This window comes from Eucalyptus grandis, chromosome 8 (genome assembly GCF_016545825.1).
Source record: "Eucalyptus grandis isolate ANBG69807.140 chromosome 8, ASM1654582v1, whole genome shotgun sequence".
NCBI classification, from domain to species: Eukaryota; Viridiplantae; Streptophyta; class Magnoliopsida; order Myrtales; family Myrtaceae; genus Eucalyptus; species Eucalyptus grandis.
Window position 1 is genome coordinate 40810940 of NC_052619.1, and position 24729 is coordinate 40835668.

Below are 24729 nucleotides of genomic sequence, written 5' to 3' on the forward strand. Positions count from 1 at the left end.
CTATTGCAATCATTATGGTTAGAATGAAGAGCACAACGTATACAAAGCCAACCACATGCAAAATGGAAATATTCACCAGAATTATTTATTTTCTTCTCTTTTCCCCTTCCCTGTCATAAGGGGGACTAGAGCAAAGAACTGTGGAGTTCTCAAAAGATTCACATGTTCAGTAGCTTAGCACGTCAGATGAATAGTACATGCCACCAAAAGTTCATGTTGTACTAGCAACACAGAAATAGATTCTGCAAGGAAAGAGTTTCAAAAAATCCAGCTGCCAGGGACACAAAGAAATGGATTCTGCAAGGATAGAGTTTCAAAAAATCCAGCTGCCAGACATTTTTAACATCTCCTTACACCCTTAAGGAGGAAAACACACATTCTGGCCTGTAGATCGATAAATCCGATAGCAGGATGCATAATGCCCGATCAATTCAAATCATCCAGAAAACAAGAAAAAACCATATCTATCAAACCTATTCAAAGAATCAGGCAAGAGCATGGGCATATAACAAGTGGTATCTATACCAGGCTGCTAATTATTGTATCGCGCAATTGACCCAAAACATTTCGTGATAACCACAGCATTTTGGGGAAGATTATCGTCAAGTCATTCATTTTAAAGATTCATCCATACCCAACTAAAAATTCTTTGGCACTTTTTCCTTGCTCTGCATTGTCAACCTCCAATTACCCAAAAAGGCCACTGCTCGATCTACGTGTCTCCAAACAAGAAAATAAAAGATGCACATGTCCTCCACAAGCAAGATACAGCAGTCTTTTGATGAAACAATCAAATAGAAGAGCAAATAAGGTTTCGGCTTCATAAAGCATCAATATAATATAATGTCTCCGGGACTATGACCAAAGACAGCTTTCTATCACAATCCATTTCTCCTCTAGCACACTTGGCATTAATAGCCCATATTCCTACCTGTATTATTGCTGACCAAACATCAATGCCACAATTACTGTAGCAATGTCCTCTGAAGGCAAGCCAAAGATTCGCAAATTGTGATTCATTGATCCGACCGCAATGTATTTTGAATCTGGACTGAACTTAACGCACCTCACTTTACCTGCAATCAAAAGAAGAATATTGGCAGGGGCCACGTTTAGAGACATGCAAGATTTCAAAGAAGAAAAAAGGAGGAGAGGAGGAGGAGGAGGAGGAGGGATGACATGTCCCAGATTGATGAGGGAAAGTCTCAATACAAATCCACTCTGATTTTACACTGGTAATTTGATAGGCTCTGGCAAAGCACAAAATTAAGGTTATTCCCAAAAAAGCTGGCACTACTTAATCAGAAGAAGAGGAAAGTCAGAATTCTAAACAAGTCCTGATTCTAGTCATGGATTTCCCTTGAACAGAAGGATAGAAGGGAAATTTAAGAGCTTTCTATATGAGAGTCGCTACACAAAACCTTTTGTTTTACTCCATCTTCTTGCAAGTAATGGCAAGTGATGGCGCTGGTGTCTTATGCACCTGGATTGTTGGCAACACACAAGGGGCAGTGCTTGGTGTCATGCTAGAATGCCCCTTAAAACCTATAGCAAAATGGAAATGTCCAGTAATCCATAACATTCTTGATTTTGTTGTCATTGTATTTGTAATCATCTTCTGTTCAGTCTTGATTGAGTTATTTTAGTCTTCTTTCTTGATTCAAAGCCTATTGTTAGTAACAATTCCCTGTTCACTTGCATGGGACAAACCAAACATTCGTGTTCAAAACCTTATAAGGGCAAAAGAGATTGTGTCAACCAACTGGTGAGTGCCTTTGTTCATCACGCAACTTGAATTTTCCATTTGCAGAGGTAGCTGGATATGGAAATCTTCATGGAAGAAATATCATACTTTCTTTTTGCTTAAACAATGGTATTGAATATTGTATCGTTGATCCCACTAATCAAAGTAAAAAGGAGGACAAAAGAACAGAATTATGTTTGGTAACTGTTTGGCTCTTTAGCATCCTGGTTTCCTCAGGATCTGAAGGTCTGAATTCAGCATTATCAAGATCTCAAAATCCTCTAGTTGAATAAGTTCTTGAAACCTCAGTAGACTGTTCTAATTTGCTGTTGTAGTGGCATCCACAGTTCTTCTATGAGGATTTGTTGCCAGACACGGGAATCAAGGTGACAGATTTCTTATTCTTATACTAATCTTAAGTACATCTAATGTGTCTCTGAGCATCACTACACTCCTCCCCCGCTGTGCCCCACCCCCCGGGGCCTTGAAGAAGCTACACCTTGTTCCCCTCGTTGATCAACTATTGCAACCGCAACAACAACTAATAGTAGCATCCAGTTCAATGCTGAATCTTTATAAATTGAGAGTCAGCTTCAAGTTAATCAGTCAAACCTAGTTGCATCATGGAGTATCGTAGGCTCAAGAAGTGGCAAATCAGAAGTTATAGGAACGCAAGAGTGAACTTGATCTCCCGATACGAAGGCTTTTGTTTTTGTGTTTTTTTTTTTTTTTTTTTGGAAGAGGGAAGGGGGGTGTGATTTTCCCTGCTTAAGTTTACCAAAGCAAGGAGATAGTTAAATTGGGCAGGGACCAAAATATGGCTCTTGGCAATTTGTGGGCCTAAGGCATGTGAAGGAAAAGCTTAATAATGAAATAGAAATAGAGAGAATAATCAGTTCCATTGCATGTGGGAGTGAAATAGATAACAAGTTATGATCAGAAATACTACATTAAAGGCTCTAGACTAGAAAGAAAACAGTAAAACCATATGCACCAGAACGGCTCTTAAAAGACTCTGAATTCTTGATGGCTCACAGTCAAGATAGGTAGAAAAAGAGTTTCTAAATAGATAGCAAAGTCAATAAGCCAGTCCATCCCTATGGGATAAGCCTTGCAAGTATTATCCTCCGGATTAAACAGAGTCATCCGCTTCATAGTTATCCAGAAAACAATTTTTCCATAGGCGAGGGGTTCTTCCTAGGGGTATTCCAATTTATGAAGACACTGCAATCAACACTGAACGCTTTTGTCCACGATGCTCCTCTCCCGTGCTCCTCTGTTGTCCATGCCTCGATGTGGAAATCATGGGCGCTGTTGTATATAAACAGATTCACAAACAGATTCACCCCGTGAATCCCAAGTCCCAGGGGAACTATGTCGTCATCGACTTCAAGGACCGGAAGCACCTGCAGCTTCCCACTTGTTGTTTATGCTCCAGCCACGGACACACCGGTGTAAGACCCCTTTCCCAATAAACTCTTTGGCCAGAAAATTCAACAGGACTTTGTACCTCTTCCTGGAGCTGGCCTTTTATCCTTCTCCAAGAACCAGACATGAGCAAAAATATTGCCACCTCCCAATTTTCATCACTAACACTAGCAACGCCCTCCACTATTTTGTAGTCATCAGACTGACAGTCATATCCAAATCCACGGAATAACTCACATCTGACTCCACCGAATCACTCATTTTGATCACCAAAATCAGAACCAGGCAACTCAATACGCTCCTTGGTGGTTGGGTTGTATATGAGAAAATTGCTGGGGACAATTAAACGTACCAAGCCATCGCAGACCCCACCACACGGGCTCCTGGAAAGGTATGATCCTATGAGGTACCACCACGCGACCCTCACCGCCATCGAGCGGTCCGTGGCCGCTGCCTGTGAAGATTCTCTGGCTAGGAATCAAATCCCCTGCCTTGAGCCTTTGCAGATGTGATTCGACCCGTAGCCTCAGGAGTATGTCGATGATGATATCCGCATTGAAAAACTCCCCCATTTGTTTCGACAAACCGCCTGCGCATTGGCAGGTTTTCAGCGGAAGATCAGTTTCTAGGCTCATTACAAGCAAGCGTTCGGCAAGAGTTAGCGCAACAATAATAATCCAAAGTCGAAGAAGCTCTTTTACTCGGGGGATCTCGGATGAGGTCGATTGGGTCGGGAGTGGCCGTAGCTGTGGCTTTCTCGGGAGCTCCCAAGGCCGTCGCCGGAGCCGGGCGGAGGGGGTGGCTCGCCGGCGTGGGCGCGGCGGTCGCGCGGCGGAGTCCGGCAGCTGGGCGGTGGAGCAAGGCGGACGGAAGGGAGAGAGAGAGAGAGAGCGCGCGGGAGTGAGGATTGCAAATTCAAATGGGCAAATTCCCAACTTTCCTGAATTCCACGAAACCCTAGAAATTGGTACCGTTTGTCTTTGTGCATTTCCCATAATATCCTTCGCAAGACAAGGTAACGCACCTTGACATGGAAGGGCAATAACGTACATTCACAATCTAAAATATCCAAATGTGACGTCTTGTGCTCAAGCACAATCCTAATCCACACGATTCGTGCTTGATGAATCACCTGGAGAGAAAAGGTTGTGAAGGGTCTTTTGTTAATTCTTGGACAAGAAATATAAGAGATTAGAAAATCAAAGGTCTTGGACCTGGAAACAATCATTGCTGACCATATAAAGATAACTGTACAAATAAATAGGAAGATAAATTTGAATAACTTCTATTCTTTAATAGATTTGGAGTTGTACAAACTATAATCGAAGAATTTATATGTATAATCTACAATTAACAAATGGTTAATAAGAAGTAATGCTAGTTCAATATGCTTCATTCAATTCAACAATTCTTATTCACATGTCTAGGATCGTAGATTCCACTATTCATGAGTTGTGCTCCTTCCACCAACGATTATCTCGCTCAACACTACACCTAAGTTTGTCGGTTCCAATACTTGATTATTACTTCTTTGATAATTATATCCAAATCAATTGTTTTGATTATTATCTCTCTAATAGTTGGCACCATATCAATTTCCATCTATTGTATTTGACTTTATCAGCTACATTGCTTGGCGGTAATTCCATCTTCACTTCGTTGATGGTTACAACGTGGCTTTTTATTAGTTAACTTGATCATCATTTGTAAAAAATTCACTCCAAGACTAGGTTATTATTCACCTATATTCCCTGTTAGCTAGAACAGTTTTCTTGTCGACTAATTGCTAGTTTTCTTGTCAAATAATTGACTTCGATGACTGAAAAATTTCGACAGCTTGGCAAATCTTATCTCCATTGCTTCTCACTCAGTTTTTGCCGACTGAGATATCGATCAACAACGTGGACATCTTTTGGTGTCAATGTATGTCCCTTTCGAAAAGAATCAATTAGTCTGTGGCTGATTTAAATATCCGTGCTCAATCACTATCTGCAAATTGAAGAGACGTGCATGTCCCCTGAACTCATGGACAGGGGGGAAAGATGATTACCAACCAACCAAATCATTTTCGGACCTTAATTTAAATCACCTCCTGTTCCGCCAAACTCTGATCGATGTTTTCCTCGCCATCACGAAGAGATCCTCTCTCTCCCTGAACGAGCTCATCGAAAATAAATTATTGACTCATTGCTTTTCCAGTTTTCCATGAATGATTTCATCAGGAGCGGTTCCCTCACATGCTACCCGTCTAGAAACAGGCAAGACTTGATTTGGTTCGTTGCCTTAAACTGGATATCCTTCGCTCGCAATTTTTTGAGTTCGATTAAGCCTTGAAACAGGCAGGAGAAGCCAAGCCTAAAATCACCACGCGAGCGCAGATGAAAGGCCTCGAAATGTATGTAGGATGACATTTTCAATTACAAGTCGAATGGTGTCGTCCCAATCCTCGTGGAATGCACGTATAGCTTATACTAAGTGAATTACTAAGCTATGGTGCCTCTCGCAGAAGAAGTGCAGTTAAGAAATGGACGCATGCTTGTGTGGAATTACTGTTCTTGACTAGGGGGCAGATTCGATCCCTCAAATACATGACCAATTCTCGTATCGCCCAGAGGGAATTCCACTTAGAATTGGCAATACAATCAGAAAGGCCAAATGATAGAAAAGAGACCCGTAACTACAGTAAGGAATTTTGGGAAAGTATCTAACAGAGGAACAGAACTGAGGTAAAACTGATGAGGTCGAAAACGATCACCATGAATCTAAAACTGTTCTATGGACCTTGTGGTAAAAGGAGGTCATCCAGGCTTTAAACCTTTCGCATCACGTGCGATGCAGCTGTCTTCGTATGTGGACTTCGTGATTCGACTATTCAATTAGGAAATGGCAATATCACCAGTGCCTTTAATTGGGAGAGACTACGCTATGCTTAGCTGCCAATAAGTATTTTTCTCATGCCATGTGAGAGTAGAGAATGGGTCAGTCCCAAAATCTTGTACAACAATAGTATACACGACTTAGTGCTCAAGAAGGCAAAATTCGAAAAGAAAAACAAAGAATCGTAATCATGTTAGACAAAGGGCCGCTAATCGTTCACTGCAGCAGTACAGGATGTTTCATACTCTGATTCAGCTGGCACAAAGCTTAAACTCTAAGCATGTGAGTTTTCTGGTCCAAGCACAACGAAACTTAAACTCTACTTTGCTCTCACAAAAGCTGATCCTACCTGCTAGATGCGATCCCAACACTTCATGATTCCATAGCACCATCCTCCGAAGGCAATCCAAAGATTCGCAAATTGTGATCCATCGATCCGACAGCAATGTATTTTGAATCCGGACCGAACTTAACGCATGTCACTTTACCTGCAATCGTGACCAGAATATCAGTGGGGGCCACATTTATAGACAGGCAAGATTTTAAAGAAGAGAGAGGAGGAGAGGAGGGGGAGAGATGACCTGTCCCAGATAGATCAGGGAAAGTCTTGACACAATTCCACTCTGATTTTACACTGGCAACTTGGTATACTCTGGCAAATCACAAAATTTAATTTATTTCTCAAAATAGCTGGCACTACTAAACGAAAGAGGAGGGAAGTCAGGAAAAAACAGGTCCTGATTCTAGACATGCATTTTCAATGGACAGAAGAATACAAGAACACAAAGTCACTTAATCTCGAATATGTAAGAGGTAAAATAATCCTCCAATTGATGCATAGAGTTATGGTCCTCCGCAGAGAAAATTCTGAACTTTCATGAAAGTAGAAAAGTTTCAAGAGAAATCACAGTTTTGAATTTCCCACCTTTCTGACAAAGCATTTCATGTAACTTTTCCATAAGCAAATCATCAAAAAGACATTGTTTTCCACTTTCATAGAAAATATAGTTCAGCTATCAGAGAAATTGAAAGAAAGGGAAACTACCAAACACGATGAAAATAAAGAACAGGTAAATATTCTGTAAACAAACACAATCCTATATTACCTTATTATTCTCACAAGTCCAGTACAAAATCTAGCATATAGAAACTCACCTTATATCTGAGCCGGCAAGTCCAAGATAACATCCACTATGATCAAATTCAACTGCAAAATAGGAGAGAGACTCTGTCATAGTTACTCTTTGCACTGATAATTCACAGACTGAATAATCTTCATTGAAATGAGACAATAGAACAATCTTCTTTGAGGGAGTTCTACAGAAAAAGTTCACTATCCAGAACAAGTTCAAGCAAACAGGGAGGCATTTACTGCTCACTGTCACCCAGATCTACTCTCGCTACAACAAGCAGGTCTAAGAGGATGTCATACCAGAATTTGTCCCGGTGTCTTTGTCATATGCCGAAAACGTGCGAAAGTTCTTCAACTTCCGCAGATCCCACAGCTTAACCCCATCCTGAGCTGCAGTCTATGAAATAAATATCTAAGTCAGATGGCATGTCTAAATCTATATTGATAATAGAAGAAAGGTCAGAGGAACATGTACCGCAAGGAAGTATCCATTCTCAGAGAAAGATATGGCAGTAATTGCCCCAGTATGGCCAGAAAATGTCGTAACATTCGCCTGTTTCAAAATGAGAAACAGTTACAACAGCATGTTGCCAACCTAAAATGGACAGGAAGAGGAACCAAAAATGTGCAAGAATAAAATGACAGCTGGCAGAATTGTGGAAGTGACTGACTTATCTCAAAATGATTTAGCAAGATTGTTGAGCTATATCATGATCAAATAAATTAACTGGGACATTCCAGTGAATAGAAAAATGAGGATGCCTGTCAAATCATGACATATGGAGTTCTGCCACTTACAACTTTCTTTTTCTAACAGCATGCCAAATTGGCATATAGTCACTAAACTAAGCATGACAAACAAAAGCTGAAAATAGAAGGGAATACTGCACATGCAAATCGTCAGGGTGGGATGCAAGATTGATGTATCATATTCTATACTACATGGAAGTATAAAGACTAAGAAACAACTGTGGTGAAAATGCACATTCAAACGGGGAAACAATTGTGGACCCAGCCAAAGCAATAACATTCCCTTTCAATCTCAGAAAGATTGTGAATATAGTACCTGTGTTTTTACATCCCATATTTTAACATCGGCATTCGAGGTGCCAGTACCCAGGATAAGACCATCGGGATGGAAAGCTGCAGATGTATAACCCTCAGATCCTGAAGCGCCTTCAACCTGCAGAATGATGGAGAAAAAGCAAGGAAGAATGATCTTAGAATATCTTTTGACGAATGAGAGTAGACAACCTCAACCATTCATAATCAAAAGCACCTCAGCATTATGACCTCAAAAAAAAACTGCAGCAACCGTACAACTGTGTTAATGCTTTAGGTGATGTTCTCAGAATATCATATTTACTCAGATAATGAATTTCAAAAGTCGAGGAAAGTTGTTCTTAGAGTATTTAAACAAGGAACATTCTTTCAAAGTAAATTGCATCATAAACTTAGTCACCATACGTCATCAGCTTTTCTTTAACTATAACATATGTGTTAATATGTATATATGAGTTGCAAAAGCACTGTAAGTGCAAAGCTAATGCAGTTTTTGTAGGAGCCTGGCACTTTTTCTGATCAATCATCATATATAATTGTTTTTTTGCCTGAACATCCATTACACATAATACACAACTGATACAAGTTTTGCATCAATGTATGTGTAAAATTCCACGCGTGCACCCTCACAGAGAGAGAGAGAGAGAGAGTTTGAGACCTGAGTAAGACATAAACCAGTTGAAAACTCATAAAAGCACCATGTATTATCGAGAGATGCTGTTGCAAAGTAGTTATTTGTAGCATGAACGGTGATTGCTTGCACCTGAAAAGATGAATAATTACATCACACATCAATCACAAATAGGGGATATGCCATAATAATCTGCCAATGAATTTTTCAAGCAAAATTGTTTAGGACAAAGTTGCGCAATCTAGGGTAAAAAAATTCTTATTCCAGAAAGTTTCTTTTGATAGTTGCTTATGATATCCCCAGGATTTTCTCAGTAATTATGACTATCATCAGACACCATATCAGCATCCCACTAGCATCCACAGTCAAATCTTGCAGTAATTTTAAGTTGATCGCTATTAACTACATGATGCCAGCAACATAATTAGATAGTTCCATCCCCAGAGGATATCAGAAAAATAAAAAAAGCCGCTTCTCCAATCAAGAATTACTTCTTTAATATTAGCTCAAATGAAGCAACATTAAGATAAGCCAATTTGAAAAGCAAACCAACATTATAGTAAATCAAGCATCATACGACACAGCATCAGACCTACAACCATTCTGATGCTGATACACGATTTTCACCACCAGAATCAGAAGTTTGAAGGAAGAGGATGTTGGAAAAGGGCAGGAAGAAGATCACACGTATCATTGCAGAAAAGAGTAAAACATAGTTTGCAGTTCAACTTATGTTCATATTAATAAAAGACACATATGCATAAAACAAAGTTGCTCAAAATGCATCATCGCTTAATTTAGTTATTACAGTCTTCACAAGAATTATCATCCAAAGAACACATATGACATTTACAGAAACATGGATATTCATTATCCAGTACAGATTTGCAGTCCAATTATGAGTCTTGTAACAGAGCTCTAATTCAGAAGGCATGGCACATTTTTTACTGAATCACAAAAAATTGCAGTTGTCAAGAAGTTAGCATAATTCATTCCAAGCTGAGAAGATATTGTCCCAATCCAAAGAAGTACCAATCCCATTGAAAGAATAATGCGAAGTAGATTATCTGATGAGTAGTTGTTTTCCTATGTAGGAGAGCATTATCAATTACTTTTGAAGGCCACTTCATTAGCAGCCAATGAGGTGCTTGGTATCACAATGCAAGAGGGCAGGCTTGTAATAATATATCTCCTCTTGGGTTTGGTTTATTCATTTAAGGGAGAAAGGTTCAATTATGTGCGTAAGGACAACGTTCCTTGGCTTTGCAATGCTTCATGAAGGAATGGACTATCTCATCAAAGCTCAAAGTTTTGAGCAAAACCAAAACAAGAACATAACTTGAACCACTGAAAATCTTGGTTCAGAATAGTTTTACAAATTTTAAACTATCCTTTGAGTTTAAACAATCAGGCCAAACACTTATAAGAAGTACGAACACCACATATGTACAGAAGCACCATATCATATCAGGTCATAAAGTACTTACAAATGAATAGTTCTGACTATTCATTTCTTTTTTTACCCTTTTATTAACCTAGCATGAAGAAAGAAGATCCATTACTAACCCAAACCAATACCTAATGTCAACTATAGACAACCCAAACACCTCATCACTTCAGTTTTTCACTATTGTCAGGATCATATATTGCCTTGTCCTTAGAATAGGGTCATGAAAGTTTGATTGTCCCCGTTCTTCAGTCATTAGAATAAGGGAGAACAGGTGTTGGTTAAACTAGATCATAAAAGTAGCCAAAAAGACCAGGAATTTTTCTTTCCTAAGCCCTTCACAGGCCCTTCAAGAGTCTTCCAACGGGCATAACATACTGCGAGTGCTTTTCCTGGGATAAAGCTCTGAGGACATACCTATTGTGAAACATACTACAGGGTTATTTTTTATAGGTAAACTGTGAGCAGGAGAAACGCAATTCAGGCGGTGAGGCATGTACCAGCCTCCAAAGAATCCCTACCTGGTGTCTGCCCATGACCTCATTATGGCAGAAATTAAATATATGAAGTTGATCAATTCAAATAGTAAGACCTAATACATTTCACTCAGCAGATGAGAAAAGCACTTCTATGCAGTAATTTGCCAATCCACCTCATAGAATTAAGCTAATGTTCTTATTAATTGATTTCACTTCTATGTAGTACATTGTCAATCCACCTCATAGAATTAAGCTAATGTTCTTATTCATTGATTTTATTTCTTAGAAACCTTTTACCTATTTTCCCTCTAAACTTCCAAGCTGCTGAACTGTCCAGCTCTTTTCCAGGAAACAAATACGCATGCACACACGCGCACGCAAACGATGGATGCAGTATAATGGAAATCAATACCAAGCTTACGAATGGACAGAAGACGGCTTCATTATGCCCCAAAATTTGTGGCAAGAAAACCATTCAAAGACTCCCAAATCCTCTCATTTTAACAGATGGATGTAGTATACTGGAAATCAATACCAAACTTACAAATGGACAGAAGACGGCTTCATTATGCCCCAAAAATTGTGGCAGGAGAACCATTCAAAGACTCTCAAATCCACTCATTATTATGCCATTCGTTTTTTGTAAGTCTTTTTATTCAAATGCACAACCACCTCAGGAATAAAATCATTCTACCACTTGAAAATAACAGTCATAATTAGGCTTAGAACAATTCAAAAAAAATTTCCCTCGAGAACTCCAGAGCTCGCAGCACACCCACCAGTACCAAATTTACTTCCAAGATCAAGAAATTCATAGTTTAAACCTTATTTTAATGATCTATTTTCCTGAAAAGAATGATGAAACCCATCCAATAAACACATTTAGAAAGTAAGATGTGTCGGTGGCTTCTTCACCAAAAAAGGTACAAGAATAAGATTGCCCCCAGTCCCATCAAGCCATCACCCTAGATTAAGTTCTACTAGATTCCTCCGACTCTATAGCACTATAATGTGAAACACAAAATTGAAAGTGTCTTAGGTGATCCTTCATTATCTGCTAGGTTTATTATGGCATTAAAACAGCACATATTAAAAATATACCCAACTAAAAAACCTAATTACTCACTGGAAATGACAAACCTTAGATAACACAGTTTAAAATCAAATCTACTGGGTGTAACAAGCTATTCAGTTGAACATCTAATCCTCAGATGACTGCAGCAAAGAATCTAAGCCAAGGTTACAATACAGCTCAACAGTGTTCACACCATCATCCTAATAATTGAGGCAGAAACATGTGGTCGCACAAAGAGTTAATATTGCAGGTATTCTTAATCAACCTAACAAATATTCCCAGAAGACATCCACTTAAATCAAAACACCATATCAGACCATGCACAAGATAAATCACCATGTTCTTAGGCAAGCTGGCAGACAATAAGCTGCACAGTTAAACTGCACATAAATGATGAAGAAATTACCATCACTACACATCAAAATCATGTCTTTAGTTCCCAATAAAAGACTAGATTCTGTTGCTTCTCTAGACTGCCTGTGTTTTTAAGCCTCATGACTGTATTTAAAGCTATTTTGACTCAGTACATAACTGAACAATACTAATAGGAGAATGACAACCAAGCTTCAGATAACAGTAAAAACTCATTGAGATAGTTGACTATACCAAATGAAGCAAAAAAACAGCCAAAAGGATTTCATACAAACAAGAGACATAAAGTTTATACCAAGGAAGCATGTTTTAGCTAAGAATACAGCATAAACCGTTGAGAAGGCATGTTTATGACTATTGCCAAGACAGATATGACATGGAATGTACTTTTCCTTTTCATAATTGAAAGGAAGGTATTTAATTAAGAAAAAAGGTCACCAAGAGTACCTCAGCAGTATGATCTTTCAATATATGCCGACAGTTATAGCTCCCATCTTCAGAACCTTGCCAAATCCGCACAGTCTGCAGATCAAACACATAATCATCTAGAGAAAGTACGACAAAATTACAGTAGTAACTACTTCAACAAACTATTGCAATCATTATGGTTAGAATGAAGAGAACAGCATATACAGAGCCGACCACATGCAAAATGGAAATATTCACCAGAATTATTTATTTTCTTCTCTTTTTCCCTTCCTTGTCATATAAGGGGGACTAGAGTTCTACATAAAGAAGATTCACATGCTCAGTAGGTTAGCACGTCAGATGAATAGTACACACCACTAAAAGTTCATGTTGCATTAGGGACAAAAGAAAAAGATTCTTCAAGAAAAGAGTTCCAAAAAATCCAGCTGGTAGACATTTTTAACATCTCCTGACACCCTTGAGGGGGAAAACATACATTCTAGCCTAGAGGTCAATAAATCCAATAGCAGGATAAATATCACCTAATCAATTCAAATCATCCAGAAAACAAGGAAAAACCATTTCTATCAAGCCTATTCAAAGAATCGGCCAAGAGGATCTTTCATGGGCTTACAGTAAGTGTCATCTATACCTGGCTCCTAATTATTCTATTGTGCAGTTGACCCAACATTTCACAATAACCACAGCATTTGAGGGAAGAAAATCGTCAAGTCATTCATTTTAAAGATTCATCCAGACCCAAACAAAAATACTTTTGCACCTTTTCCTTGCTCTGCATTTTCAACCTCCAATTACCCAAAAAGGCCACTGCTCAATCCACATGTCTCCAAACAAGAAAATAAAAAATGCATGTGTCCTTCACAAGCAAGATGCAGCAGTATTTTGATGAAACAATCAAATAGAAGAGCAAATAAGGTATTGGCTTCCTAAAGCATCAATATAATATAATCTATCCAAGACAATGACCAAAAACAGCTTTGTATCACCATCTGTTTTCTCCTCTAGCACACTTGGCATTAATAGCCCATATGTCTACCTGTATTACTGCTGATCAAACAGCAATGTCACAATTACTGTAGCATGTCTCCAACTTAATGCCCAAGCGCAAGCCCTAAAAGTCAAGTATACCTTCATTTATTTCATCTCCTTCCTCATACACCATTACTAACTGCTCTTTAGTTTAGCATATAACCCTAGCTTGGTGGATATTACATGCATGAAGAAAGGAAAATCCGAAAGGATGGTTCTGAAAGCAACTTACCTTATCTGCAGAACCAGTTAAAACCATATCACCTTGGGCATCAAAATTCACACTAGTAACCTAGAATAAGATGCACAAACAAGCTAAGAGTCATTTGATGACAAGAAAAAGAAGAAATACCCGCACCCCCAACCAGGAAAAAAAAAAAAAGAACCACCCTCCCCAGACCCCCCCAAAAAAAAAAAAAAGAAAAGAAAAAGAAAGAGGAAAACCTTCTTTGAGTGCCCTGATAGTGTAGACATGATCTGTCCAGATGATCGATCAAAAAGTACAGCAGATGTGTCAATCCCACCAGTTGCAATGATATCCTGTTCATAGGAAGAAAAGCTTAATTAATGGAAAGCAAATAACTTCATGGAAGAACGTCATTAGCAAGATGATATGTGCATTGATTAAATTGCTGAAGTATCATGAGAGGAATATTCAGCATTGCCAACATAAGAGACGATCCCAGCGGTCCTTTATAGCATACTACATCCAGTCAGACACATTTTCAAGTCACACAATTGCCAAATCACACCTGATTTTCCCCTTGTAACTAAAAAAAAGCCTTCAAGTTAGGCTTACAGATACATATCAAATTGGATTTCAACAACTCCACCAAAAACTCTTCGTTATTCAGAAAAGACTTGAATTCATTGAGGAGCACTACTGCAATACTAGACCAATAATGCATCTCAAAGAAACAAGAAAAGAACAGATTCAGCCCTCAAAATTTTAAGTTAACAAGCCGCAGTACAGAAAACACAGACCAAACTAAATCAAAAAATTTCTGTTGTGTCCAATTCGGTTATCAGAACCAAACAGTTTTACATCTTTGGATTCTGTTCACATGTCAAGACTTCCAAAGCCTGTTAAGACCCAAAGAATTATTGTTGCAGCACACAACAACATGACTTCTTTTCACTTTTCCATTGACAGCTCGGATTTTAGTATAAGCCACCCTAATGGTGGTGGTTTCTCATCTTTCAAAGCAAAGGTCAATTTTGTGAGCAAGTATTATTTCTTACACTGCATATCTCTTTCTGTCTCTCACACCTATATCAAAGCCGCATTCATACCAAAGCTTCAGCTTTACTCTGTGCTCTCTTAGCAGATTGATCAGATTAACAACAATAAAAACTAGAGAGAAGATCTGCCAGGGACTTGAAACCCTAGACTACAATGAAATCTTACTATATACTTTGAACCCATGATTGGAGCTATTCTTGTAACAAATTCGATGACTCCTGGAAGAAATTTTCCAAGAAGAGAGATAAACCAGAATCATCAAAACTAAGTGTAAGGTCTCTATCCATTAATTTACAGATGAACAACTTCTGAAATGATCTGAAGATACAAATTGCTTGAAACAAAAGTTTTTCCTATATGCTCTATCTTTGGTTTCTATGTTATTGGCTGCTTCATTTATCTATTTTGTTTTCCATTTTCCACATTCATCTATCAAACCAGAAAACAAGATGTCATATTCATTGTTCCTAGCCAAAAGGTTGAAATCAAAAGCCATACAATACAAAACATGGTTCTAGTTCAATCTGAGTTTGATGCTTCATCAATTTAGGTTGCTTTTAATTTATAAAATCACTACCCAATGGATTACCTCACTATTAATTCAAATTGAAACCTGGACTGAACCATTTCAACTTGTATACTCCTATCTATAAGTAATCGAGCATTTTTATAAGCTTTGAGTTGCACTGAACAACGAAAGCAACTAAGGTGTTGATAAAGCTTTAAAAGCAACTCTGAGTCTCTAAAGTACCTTGGCTCGAAGTTCTAATACTGGCAAATACTTCTTTTGTAATTCTATAAGCCTAAAGCTGCCTCAGCAAAGTCTAAAGGCCAAGGCAGGTACCAAAACCTTCCCCCAGGCCAAAAATAAAATAAAATAAATAAGTCACTGGGTTTTCAACATTTTTGGAATAGAGATGAGTATTAGTGTATGTTTCGGATTCTCCTATCTTGCCCTCAATAACTTTCAATTTTATGCTAAAAACTCAAGCATGCTTGCTGTCAAAGAAGGGAAAAGTTAGCTGTCTGATGCCTCAATGTCACCACTTTGGCATGATCGCCAACATCACTTTGAAAGCCACCAGATGATGAGAGAGAGAGAGAGAGAGGTGGCAGTAGTCGCCACCACCACTTGGTCTTGCAATCTCGCATGGGTCATGCAACCCAAGCATCACCTCGCCTGGATTGCTAGTGACCCCATGTGAGAAGATTTTCATCAGGTCAACCCTAAGCACGACATATCACAAGGTTGTAGGCAACCTAGGCAAGCCGCATCTAGCATAGGTATTGCAATCCCAATGTCAAGTCAAACCAACCTGGCATGTGTTGCCTGTCCATGCTTCTCTGCATCTGCACTCTCCCTTTATTATCTTTCATTTTAAAAGTTGCTTTATGATGTGTTACACTTGAAGACCAAGCATTTTCTTTCACTAAATACACTTTAAGTCAAGATCCCTTTTGTCGATGCAAATTCTCAACGACAAGGCATTCCCAAACTCACCCCTAATCAAGCATTATTCACCAGTCCATCCATCACATGCTCAACATGACTAGCCTAACTTTGGTACTAAATCTACAAGAAGACAAGATGAAAGGTCAAAATCCTAATATATGTTTGACAACTATGCGTTATATTATCAGCACATGAAGCACACATACAATGGACGCATTTTAAGCTACAACATCAGCATTGATACATTCTGGATGAAAGAGGAATATTTAGAATCATACCTTGGAATGACAAATATCAAGAGATGTAATGCCTGGTTTGCCAGTTTTGTGCAGTGGATAACTAGAAAGTTGGGTGTACCTCTCCAAATCCTCAACAGGTGCCAGTGTAGAGGGAATCTGACAACATTTAAGGTCAGTTATAGATTCAGAACATATTCTTGTTAGCCATGATTGAGAAGTGAAAATGAAAATAAAAAGCTGCCACCGAAAGGACAAAAGGGCAAAATTATGGCATAAAAAGTAAAATTAGAAGGCCAAAAAATAGATCCTAATGTACCTGTCGCTTTTTACGCTGTTGAGAAAGTGCTAAGTTACAATCCGTTATCTCAGCAATGATGCTTGCAGAAATACCAGGTCGCATTTTCTTCCCGGCATAGCCTGGCTCTTCATCTAGAGAAGCTATGACATGAAAGAAAGCGAAAGTAACTACTTGATCACCGATCAAATGTCAAAAAGCTAAGCAAGACATAAAAAGGAAGAACCTTTTCTCCCATTGCTCAAGGCAGGAGCATTCACTGCAATATCAGAAGATGCTGTCATGGGTATCTGTCTTTCAGCCAGTGCAAGTAATGATCGGGCTTCATCCCTTTCCTTCTTAAGTCTTGCAATAACACGGCAAGCAGCATCATGCTGCAAAAGTGACAAAGCAGGGATAATTCCATAAAATTAGTTCCATATGGGTTTTAACCTATATAAAATATAAAGTAGAGAGAAGGGGTTAAAACTACAATTTATCCAAGAGAACGTACATCACCCTGAAACAATAAGAAATTTTGATGATTGAAAATGTAATTGAATGAGTAAATTGTCAATTAAGTCCCTTAATTGTTAATCAATTTTAATGAGTGTCCTCTGGTAAATGAATGAACTTTTTAAAGTACAACATTCTTGAAGAAACCATAACATTTCTCAGGTGAAAACATGAAACAGAAAATGTCAAACGAGATAAAATAGTCAATTGTGGTAAGGCACTCAGCATCTTTCTGATACTTCTATAATTTCTATCATGATAACACCATTGATGAAAACTAGTTATGTTTGACGAACAGCACATCCATGGATCTACTCTCAAAATAATCCATGACTGGCACTAGAAGTCAAATAGCTGGTTTCGACATGATACATGCTTTTATGATAGAGACCAAATAATATGGCAATGCTGACTTCAGAGAAGACACCTTATAACTTAACATTGGATCCTAAATAAGGCATAAAGGACATGATACTGCATTGCCCAATACCTGGTACAATGCATGACTTAGCTCTTGCCTAGCTGTGTGCAGTTGTTGTTCCAGTGCAAAGTTGGAAAGCATCAAGCTGTCCCATTCCTATTAGATAGAAACCAGATGACTGTTAAATGCACTAGCATTAGTCAAAAGAAGTTTTAAGTATTCACTGCATGCCAAAAAAGAAGTCAGATATAGCAAAATAGCAATATGCTACATTTTGGAAAATGCTGAGCAACCCAGGTATGCTGGCAGCCTGCAAAGGTCTGGGCTTGACTATCTGCATTAAAAGCAATGGGAATCAGGAAAACTTCCACGAAAGTGCTAGAGCTTTATAAAGGATTCAAACTAATAATGCCAAGAATACCTTTCCCATTTTCACAGGGAGGACATCATCCATGGTAAGTGGTTCCCCGGAAACTGGGCACTTTCCATAATCCTACCCAAATGAACAAGAAAAATTGATCATTCTCACATGAAGACATCCATGTAAGAATTTTAGGTGTGAAGACCATATACATCATATAGAACAAAGCATAAATCCCTAAACATTACCGTTCACACAGGTCAAATAGTCAAAAGATGCCTGAGTCCTTATCATTTTCATGAAGGATTGTAACACGATAAATCCGCCGAACAAAAAGGAACAATCCTTCTTTATATTAATACAAGTACGCAGAGCTCATTCATCTTACATTTTATAAATCCAATTAATTTTGACTGGAACTACTATCATACCTTACTCTTAAAAGCTTAACCTGTGCACTGTTTCCCATGGCACATGCAAAGGAACTAGACAACCATCAGAGAAACCACTTCTACAGTTCCCCTAGCTCAATTCTGCCTACATCCGTTTTTCTTTTCAATTCAAGGGAAAGAGCAGAAGAAAAAGACTAAGGGGGGAAAGTTCGACAAAACCAAGATTTGTTATTTCCTTCTCTTCCCCGCACCCTCACCAATCAAGAAGTGCCAAGAAGCACGGCCATTCACTCAGAAATTCCACATCACCAAGAACTTATTCAACAACTGAAAAAAGCAAGCTACTACTGATTGCTAGGTCGCAGGCTTATGTCGCCTCACAGCTCGAATAAACTATACCCTACCCAAATGCTCATCTTTCCCTCTCCCCTTCACATCCACACGTCTCTCCGCAACAACAAAAAGATGGAACAAACGAAACAGAACGAAACGAAGAGCATAAACCCTAGAGAGGCGGGACCCAGACCGAAACGTATCGCTCGATTAGGCGCCTCTCGAAGACGTGGCCGGACTTGGTCGAGACGACGGGCTCCTCCGGCACCTCGCCGGATACTGCAAGCACAGAAAAGAGGCAAAAACCCATCAAGAACTCAGATCAACCCCTGAGAAGGCAAGCACCGAAACCCAACCGGAGCAAAAGCGCACGCGGGGCACGACACGAGGTACATGCTTCGACACGGCGAGCGAGCGAGCGAGCGAGCGAGAGAGAGAGGCGTACTGGAACAGTTCATTTCGCGAGAGAGGAGAGGGAGCGAGAGCTAGGGCTTCGGTTTCCGCCGCACGCGGCTTGGGGGAGGGCGAGAGAGGGAGTGCGTAGCGAGGGCTGCTGGGGCTGCTGCTGCTGCTGCTGCTGCGGCGTCTTTGAAGAAGAAGAGATTTGGTGGAAGATTTTGGAGAGCAGCGGCAAGAGGAGGGAGAGAGGGAGGGAGAAGAGGGGAAGAGAGAGAGCGTGTGTGAGTGGAGAAGGGAGAGAACGAGGAAGAGTGCGTGAAAGAGGGCCCGCGACGTGCAGGCCCAATTAACTCAGGCCCAAAAGCTAAGTCGGCCCATTTAAGCCCGGATGTTGCTGACTGGATTGTCTGTCTCTCACGAAACGCCTTCAACTGCTCTCTTTTACATCGCCAGCTACAGAAAGAATGGGGCGAGGAGATGAGAAAATACTGGGTATCAGTATTGTGCCATTACAAGTAGGGGTAATCATATCCAAGATGGGTAGATTCTATACTTGGACCATGTACCATACGCTGTTATAATCAGTTCCTCTTTTTAGGACTATGTACCCTACTATATTTGCACCGATATCTATTTTGGAACCTATTATATTTTTCCAATTCAGTTTAGAGTCTACTCTCTTTGCACTGAACCTGTTTTGCAATCACTTAATATCTATACGGCTTCAAATTTTACATAAATACACGGGAAAACTATAATGTAATCATCATAATTTATATTAAAACATTAAGTACATGTAATCAGTAAGTATATGAATCTTTTAACTAAACAAAAAACCAAGGATCCACAAGACTAATTACTAATTATCATAAACAAGCATTATAAGACAAGGTAAAATTCCTAACATTGCATAAACGTTAGCAACAAACATGAGTCTAATATTAGTCTCATTCCCACAACTATTACAAAAAACTCTTTATTTATCTAAAACAATTAACAAATCTTTGTTGCAAACATAACTCCTTCGTAAAAAATGAAATTAGCATAACTCCTCCTAAGTGAAATCAAGTGAGTCAATCCACATGGTACAAAATCTCTAAAAAAGACCAGAAATTCATACATAAAATAAAAATAAAAAATCAACGAGAAGCCATGCTCTAGAGACATATGCAAAAATTAGGGTTTAATGAAGTCTATTTACTTACTACAAAATTGGAGTTTCCACAAAATGAAATCTATTTTTCAATGATGATGTCTTCGATAAGACAATCCAAATCTAAAAACCAAAAAATGGATTAAATAATGTATTCATTTAATAAATAGTTATGTGAATGAATTACAAGATAGAAAAAAATATACACGACTTACCCAACTCAAACTTTTCCGCATTCTCAATGTACTCTTCAATATTAATCAGCACGTGTACAACTCTCAACTAATCTTAAGTCAAACCTTTCTTCACTCTAGAAGTCAAAGAACTTGGAAAGCTATTTAGTACATATCTCAACATACTAAAAGTTGACTCTAAAACAATAATAGTTAAAGAAAGAGACAAAACATCTTGAGCCATCAAAGATAATATTTTATATTTTGACCCAGTATTCTTCTACCGCATCAAAAGGTCAAGATTAAGAACATCTTCACTTTCAGCTTCAAGATACCAACGAAGCTCAGATTTTTTTTCATCAAACACTTTTTTCTTCGCATTAAGAAAGCCTTTTCACAAGCTTGGATGTCATACACATTATCATTATTATTAGCATTGGAACCGCTATTACTAATACTCATACTTGAACTACTAAATTTTGTTTACTAGAAGAACCAAAAAAAGATTGCTCATAAAATTTATATAAACACTCAATGGCAACCTTTACTTCATCATACATCTCATCAATTTACATTTTATCATCATGAATTTGTCCATAACAAAACTTCACATAATTCAACTTTTTTGTAGAATTTAATGTAACCGCAATTAATACCATCACATTTACTTTATCCACGTTCTCATTATACTTGTTAAACTTCTCTTTCATTTTTATACATATAGTTTGAAGCTTTGAGTTCAGAGAATTTGCCGCATCATTCAAATATTTATACAACTTAAATATTTATACAACATAACTATCCCCTTAAAGTAATCATTTGAAGTAATATATGAACTCCCGATATCCTTTGATTACATCATAAAACTATTTCAGAAATTTAGAAAGAATGATGGCATTTTCACAATCTTCATATAAAAAAGAATCATTATTAATATTTCTTAAAAAAGATAAATCATCTACTTCCATTCTTTCAAAAAATTTCATAACTCTATGGTGATATCTTACATTATGTCAATGAAGTTTTATCTAATGGCAACATCAAGACAGACCTAAATCTTCTCACTCTTGATACAAGATTGGAATGTTTTAGCTCTTATTAGAGAACTTCTCACATACCTAATTATGTTTTGGATGCGTATAATAGAATCATGTACCTTATTCAATCCATCTCTTACTATCAAGTTAAATATATGAATAGTGCATCCCATAAATAAAACGCCACCATTCAAAATCAAAAACCCTTCTCTTGAAAAATTCTCCTTCAAATAACTAACGGCCACATTATTGAAACTACATAATCTACAATGATTGTAGGCACATTTTTTTTCAATTCCTCAATCATAAATGCATTTCTTCACCATTTTCTCATTTTCCCTATCCTTGTCATTATGCATCACCACAAAATTGATATTTCTTTTATACAACTTATAGTTTTATTAATAAAATGTGTAATGAGAGATAACTAGTTTAAGTTTTAAATGGAATTTAACATATCAATCATGAGTGTAATCTTAGAATTAAGCTTGCCAAAGTAAAGTTATAAGTTCTTTCGCTCATGAAAGATGTTGGAAAAGATACTGTAATTCAGTAACAAAATTGTGAAAACTAACATGCTCAATCGTGGAAAAAGGTTATTAATCAATAATGATCATCTGAGTAAGCACGTACCTATAACATTCTTGATCAAACTTCCTTACCATTAAGAAACTATCACCACTAGTGTTTTCCCCTACCTTGCCAGTCACATCTTTGTTATGTGATACAAACAAAATTTGCTTCTTATCTGCATGATGATCATTTTTATACTTTCTCAAGTGCCTCCACATAATAGACGTTCAATGATTAACATTACGTCCACAATAAGATGCATTTCACCATAACTGTTTTATGTGTTTTCTCATCTATAATTCTCAAAAAATTATCTCAAGTTTTTTATTGATTAGCTCGCTTTTTTACCCAGAAGAGAACGAGAGTTAGGTATCCTCACTTTATTTGTCATACTTACGGTTGCAGATTCCATTTTATCAATTACATGGGGGAATGATAATTTCATAAACGAACTCATTTCATTATGTCAATCCACTCATTTGTCGTATTTATGGTTGCAAATTTCACTTTATCGACTCAATGGAATGACAACTTCATGAGCAAACTCATTTTATTATGTCCATTCACTTCTGCTAATATGTTTTTGTCTTGATCCATCAACTGAAAACAAATTATACAAGAAACAAATGACTGCACTTAAAGAATACTAATTCATTCTACCAAATTAATCTACTTTATCAGCAAATGCCACAAAATAGCAAACTGAGGAATAGATTAACGCTATCTGAACATTTCTAGCAAGTAAATGAATTAATGGAAATGATTTTCGTAAGTTCCATGATATAGTTTCATCAATTTTTTAGATGTAACATATATTTAAGGCAAAACGCATGGTAATTTCGTTAGTTATTTTTAGAGGTTTTGTGAATTATTTTTCTACTATTTTATTTTACTCCGTTTTGTCTTGTCCTTTTTACTACTTCCCCCTTACTTGGTCCTGACTTCCGAACAAAATAAGAATGTCAAACAATCAATCTAATCTTATTTGATTTTACATTCTGCATGGCCACCTTCTCAAGTCATGTCAAACAAATTCCAATGATATAGATGTGTTGAATTATGTCTCAAGTTTGAATTCGGATAATGATTTTTTATATCGAATTTTGTTGATAAAAATTTTCCAAGTAGAAGAAATTCATTGGACTTGCAAAGGATTACAAAAGAGGAAATAAATAAAAAAGGGCAGCAAAGTTTTGTTATTTTATATGGTTGCAGAGGAGGCCAAAAGAAGCTGAAGACGACGGTGGGGCCCAAACACATTAATATTTTGGATTTCTTTCTTTGGCCGATGAAGTCCCTTGCGCGTAGAGTCTCCCACGTGAAACCAAAAGTGGGCCTAGGTCTGCATTGCCGAATTCCTTTTGGTGTGAAAACTCTACACGTGAATGGAAAGTGTGGGGCCCAAGGTCAAACCTTTGACCTCGGGCACACACCCACACACACACGTATAAAAGCGTCTTCGTTCATTCTTCCGAAAAGACGCCGCCGAAGCCCTACGTAGGTGAGAAGACATCCACGCCACTTGAAGAAAATCCACAATCTTGAAGCCTCGCGAAGCCGTACGTAGAGAGTTTTATTGCGCGGTAATTTTGTGCAGTGAATTTATTCCCAAGTGAGTTGTTTATTTATAAACACTTTGGGTTTGGGGTTAAATCTAGGTGTGGAAAACACTTGAGCGATTGTAAACTCGATTCTCCGATTTTAGAATGATTATTTATTCTTTGGCTCTCCATGGATGTAGGTACCGATATTCTGACCGAATCGTATAAATTCCCGGTGTCTTTATTTTTATCGTTTATTTCTCTGGTGATTTCACATTGACGTAAATTGTAAGATCCTGTCGATTCCGCATATTATATCCCAACAAGATGAGTGAATTCAATCTTTCCAATTCACGATGAAATAAATTAATCAACTTTAGAAAAAATTGCGAACTCTCATTACTTCACTAAACATTTGGCAGGCACTAAAAATTATATTAGTCAAAGCGCATAAAGTTGATCTAGATATCACCGTGTGATTGGGAAGCAGCCAGCCTTACAACATCAAGGGCATTGAAACCATATCTTGAGTCAAACAACTAATAACCGAAACAAATTAATACTGGAAGTCACTTAGGTGAAACATTGAACACTTGATAGACATGAAATTTGAAATATTTGGGAAGAATTACTTTATAAATCATCGATAAGGAGTATAAAGCGAGATGTTTATTTAAATATTATCAGAGAAATAAATCAAAAGAGGATTTACCATGACTTTGTTAACGAACTCTAGATCTTGTAAAGTAAGAAAATGAGGGTATGGTTATGTCTTCTTCATTAATGAGACAAAACAAAAGAGAAGTCAAGTAGAATGTCAAAATACGAGTACAAAACCAAGATTTAACCCAAAGCAAACCTAGATCATATAAGAAATTTTTTTAAGTAGTGAGATAGACAACTTAGCAAGAGAGAG

At 37.8% G+C, this 24729-nt stretch overlaps 1 protein-coding gene across 2 annotated transcripts; it reads right to left on the bottom strand.

The window, feature by feature from the left end:
• Positions 1-6101: 6101 nt before the first annotated feature.
• On the bottom strand, positions 6102-19596 carry LOC104414429 (pre-mRNA-processing factor 19 homolog 1). 2 transcript variants are annotated; one of them, XM_039301185.1, is made up of 18 exons: positions 19383-19596; positions 19131-19216; positions 18273-18344; positions 18123-18185; positions 17921-18007; positions 17162-17309; positions 16957-17069; positions 16680-16796; positions 14150-14245; positions 13938-13997; positions 12695-12769; positions 8902-9006; positions 8248-8364; positions 7657-7734; positions 7482-7578; positions 7205-7256; positions 6631-6701; positions 6102-6537 (listed from the first exon to the last, which is right to left on the bottom strand). In XM_039301185.1, exons 1-18 carry the CDS (start codon positions 19393-19395, stop codon positions 6422-6424), a joined length of 1566 nt encoding a protein of 521 aa, XP_039157119.1. In that variant the 5' UTR covers positions 19396-19596; the 3' UTR covers positions 6102-6421. The 2 variants fall into 2 exon arrangements, with proteins under 2 accessions (XP_039157119.1, XP_039157118.1); XM_039301184.1 differs by having other exon boundaries at positions 16957-17078; positions 19383-19595.
• Between the last annotated feature and the right edge of the window lie 5133 nt (positions 19597-24729).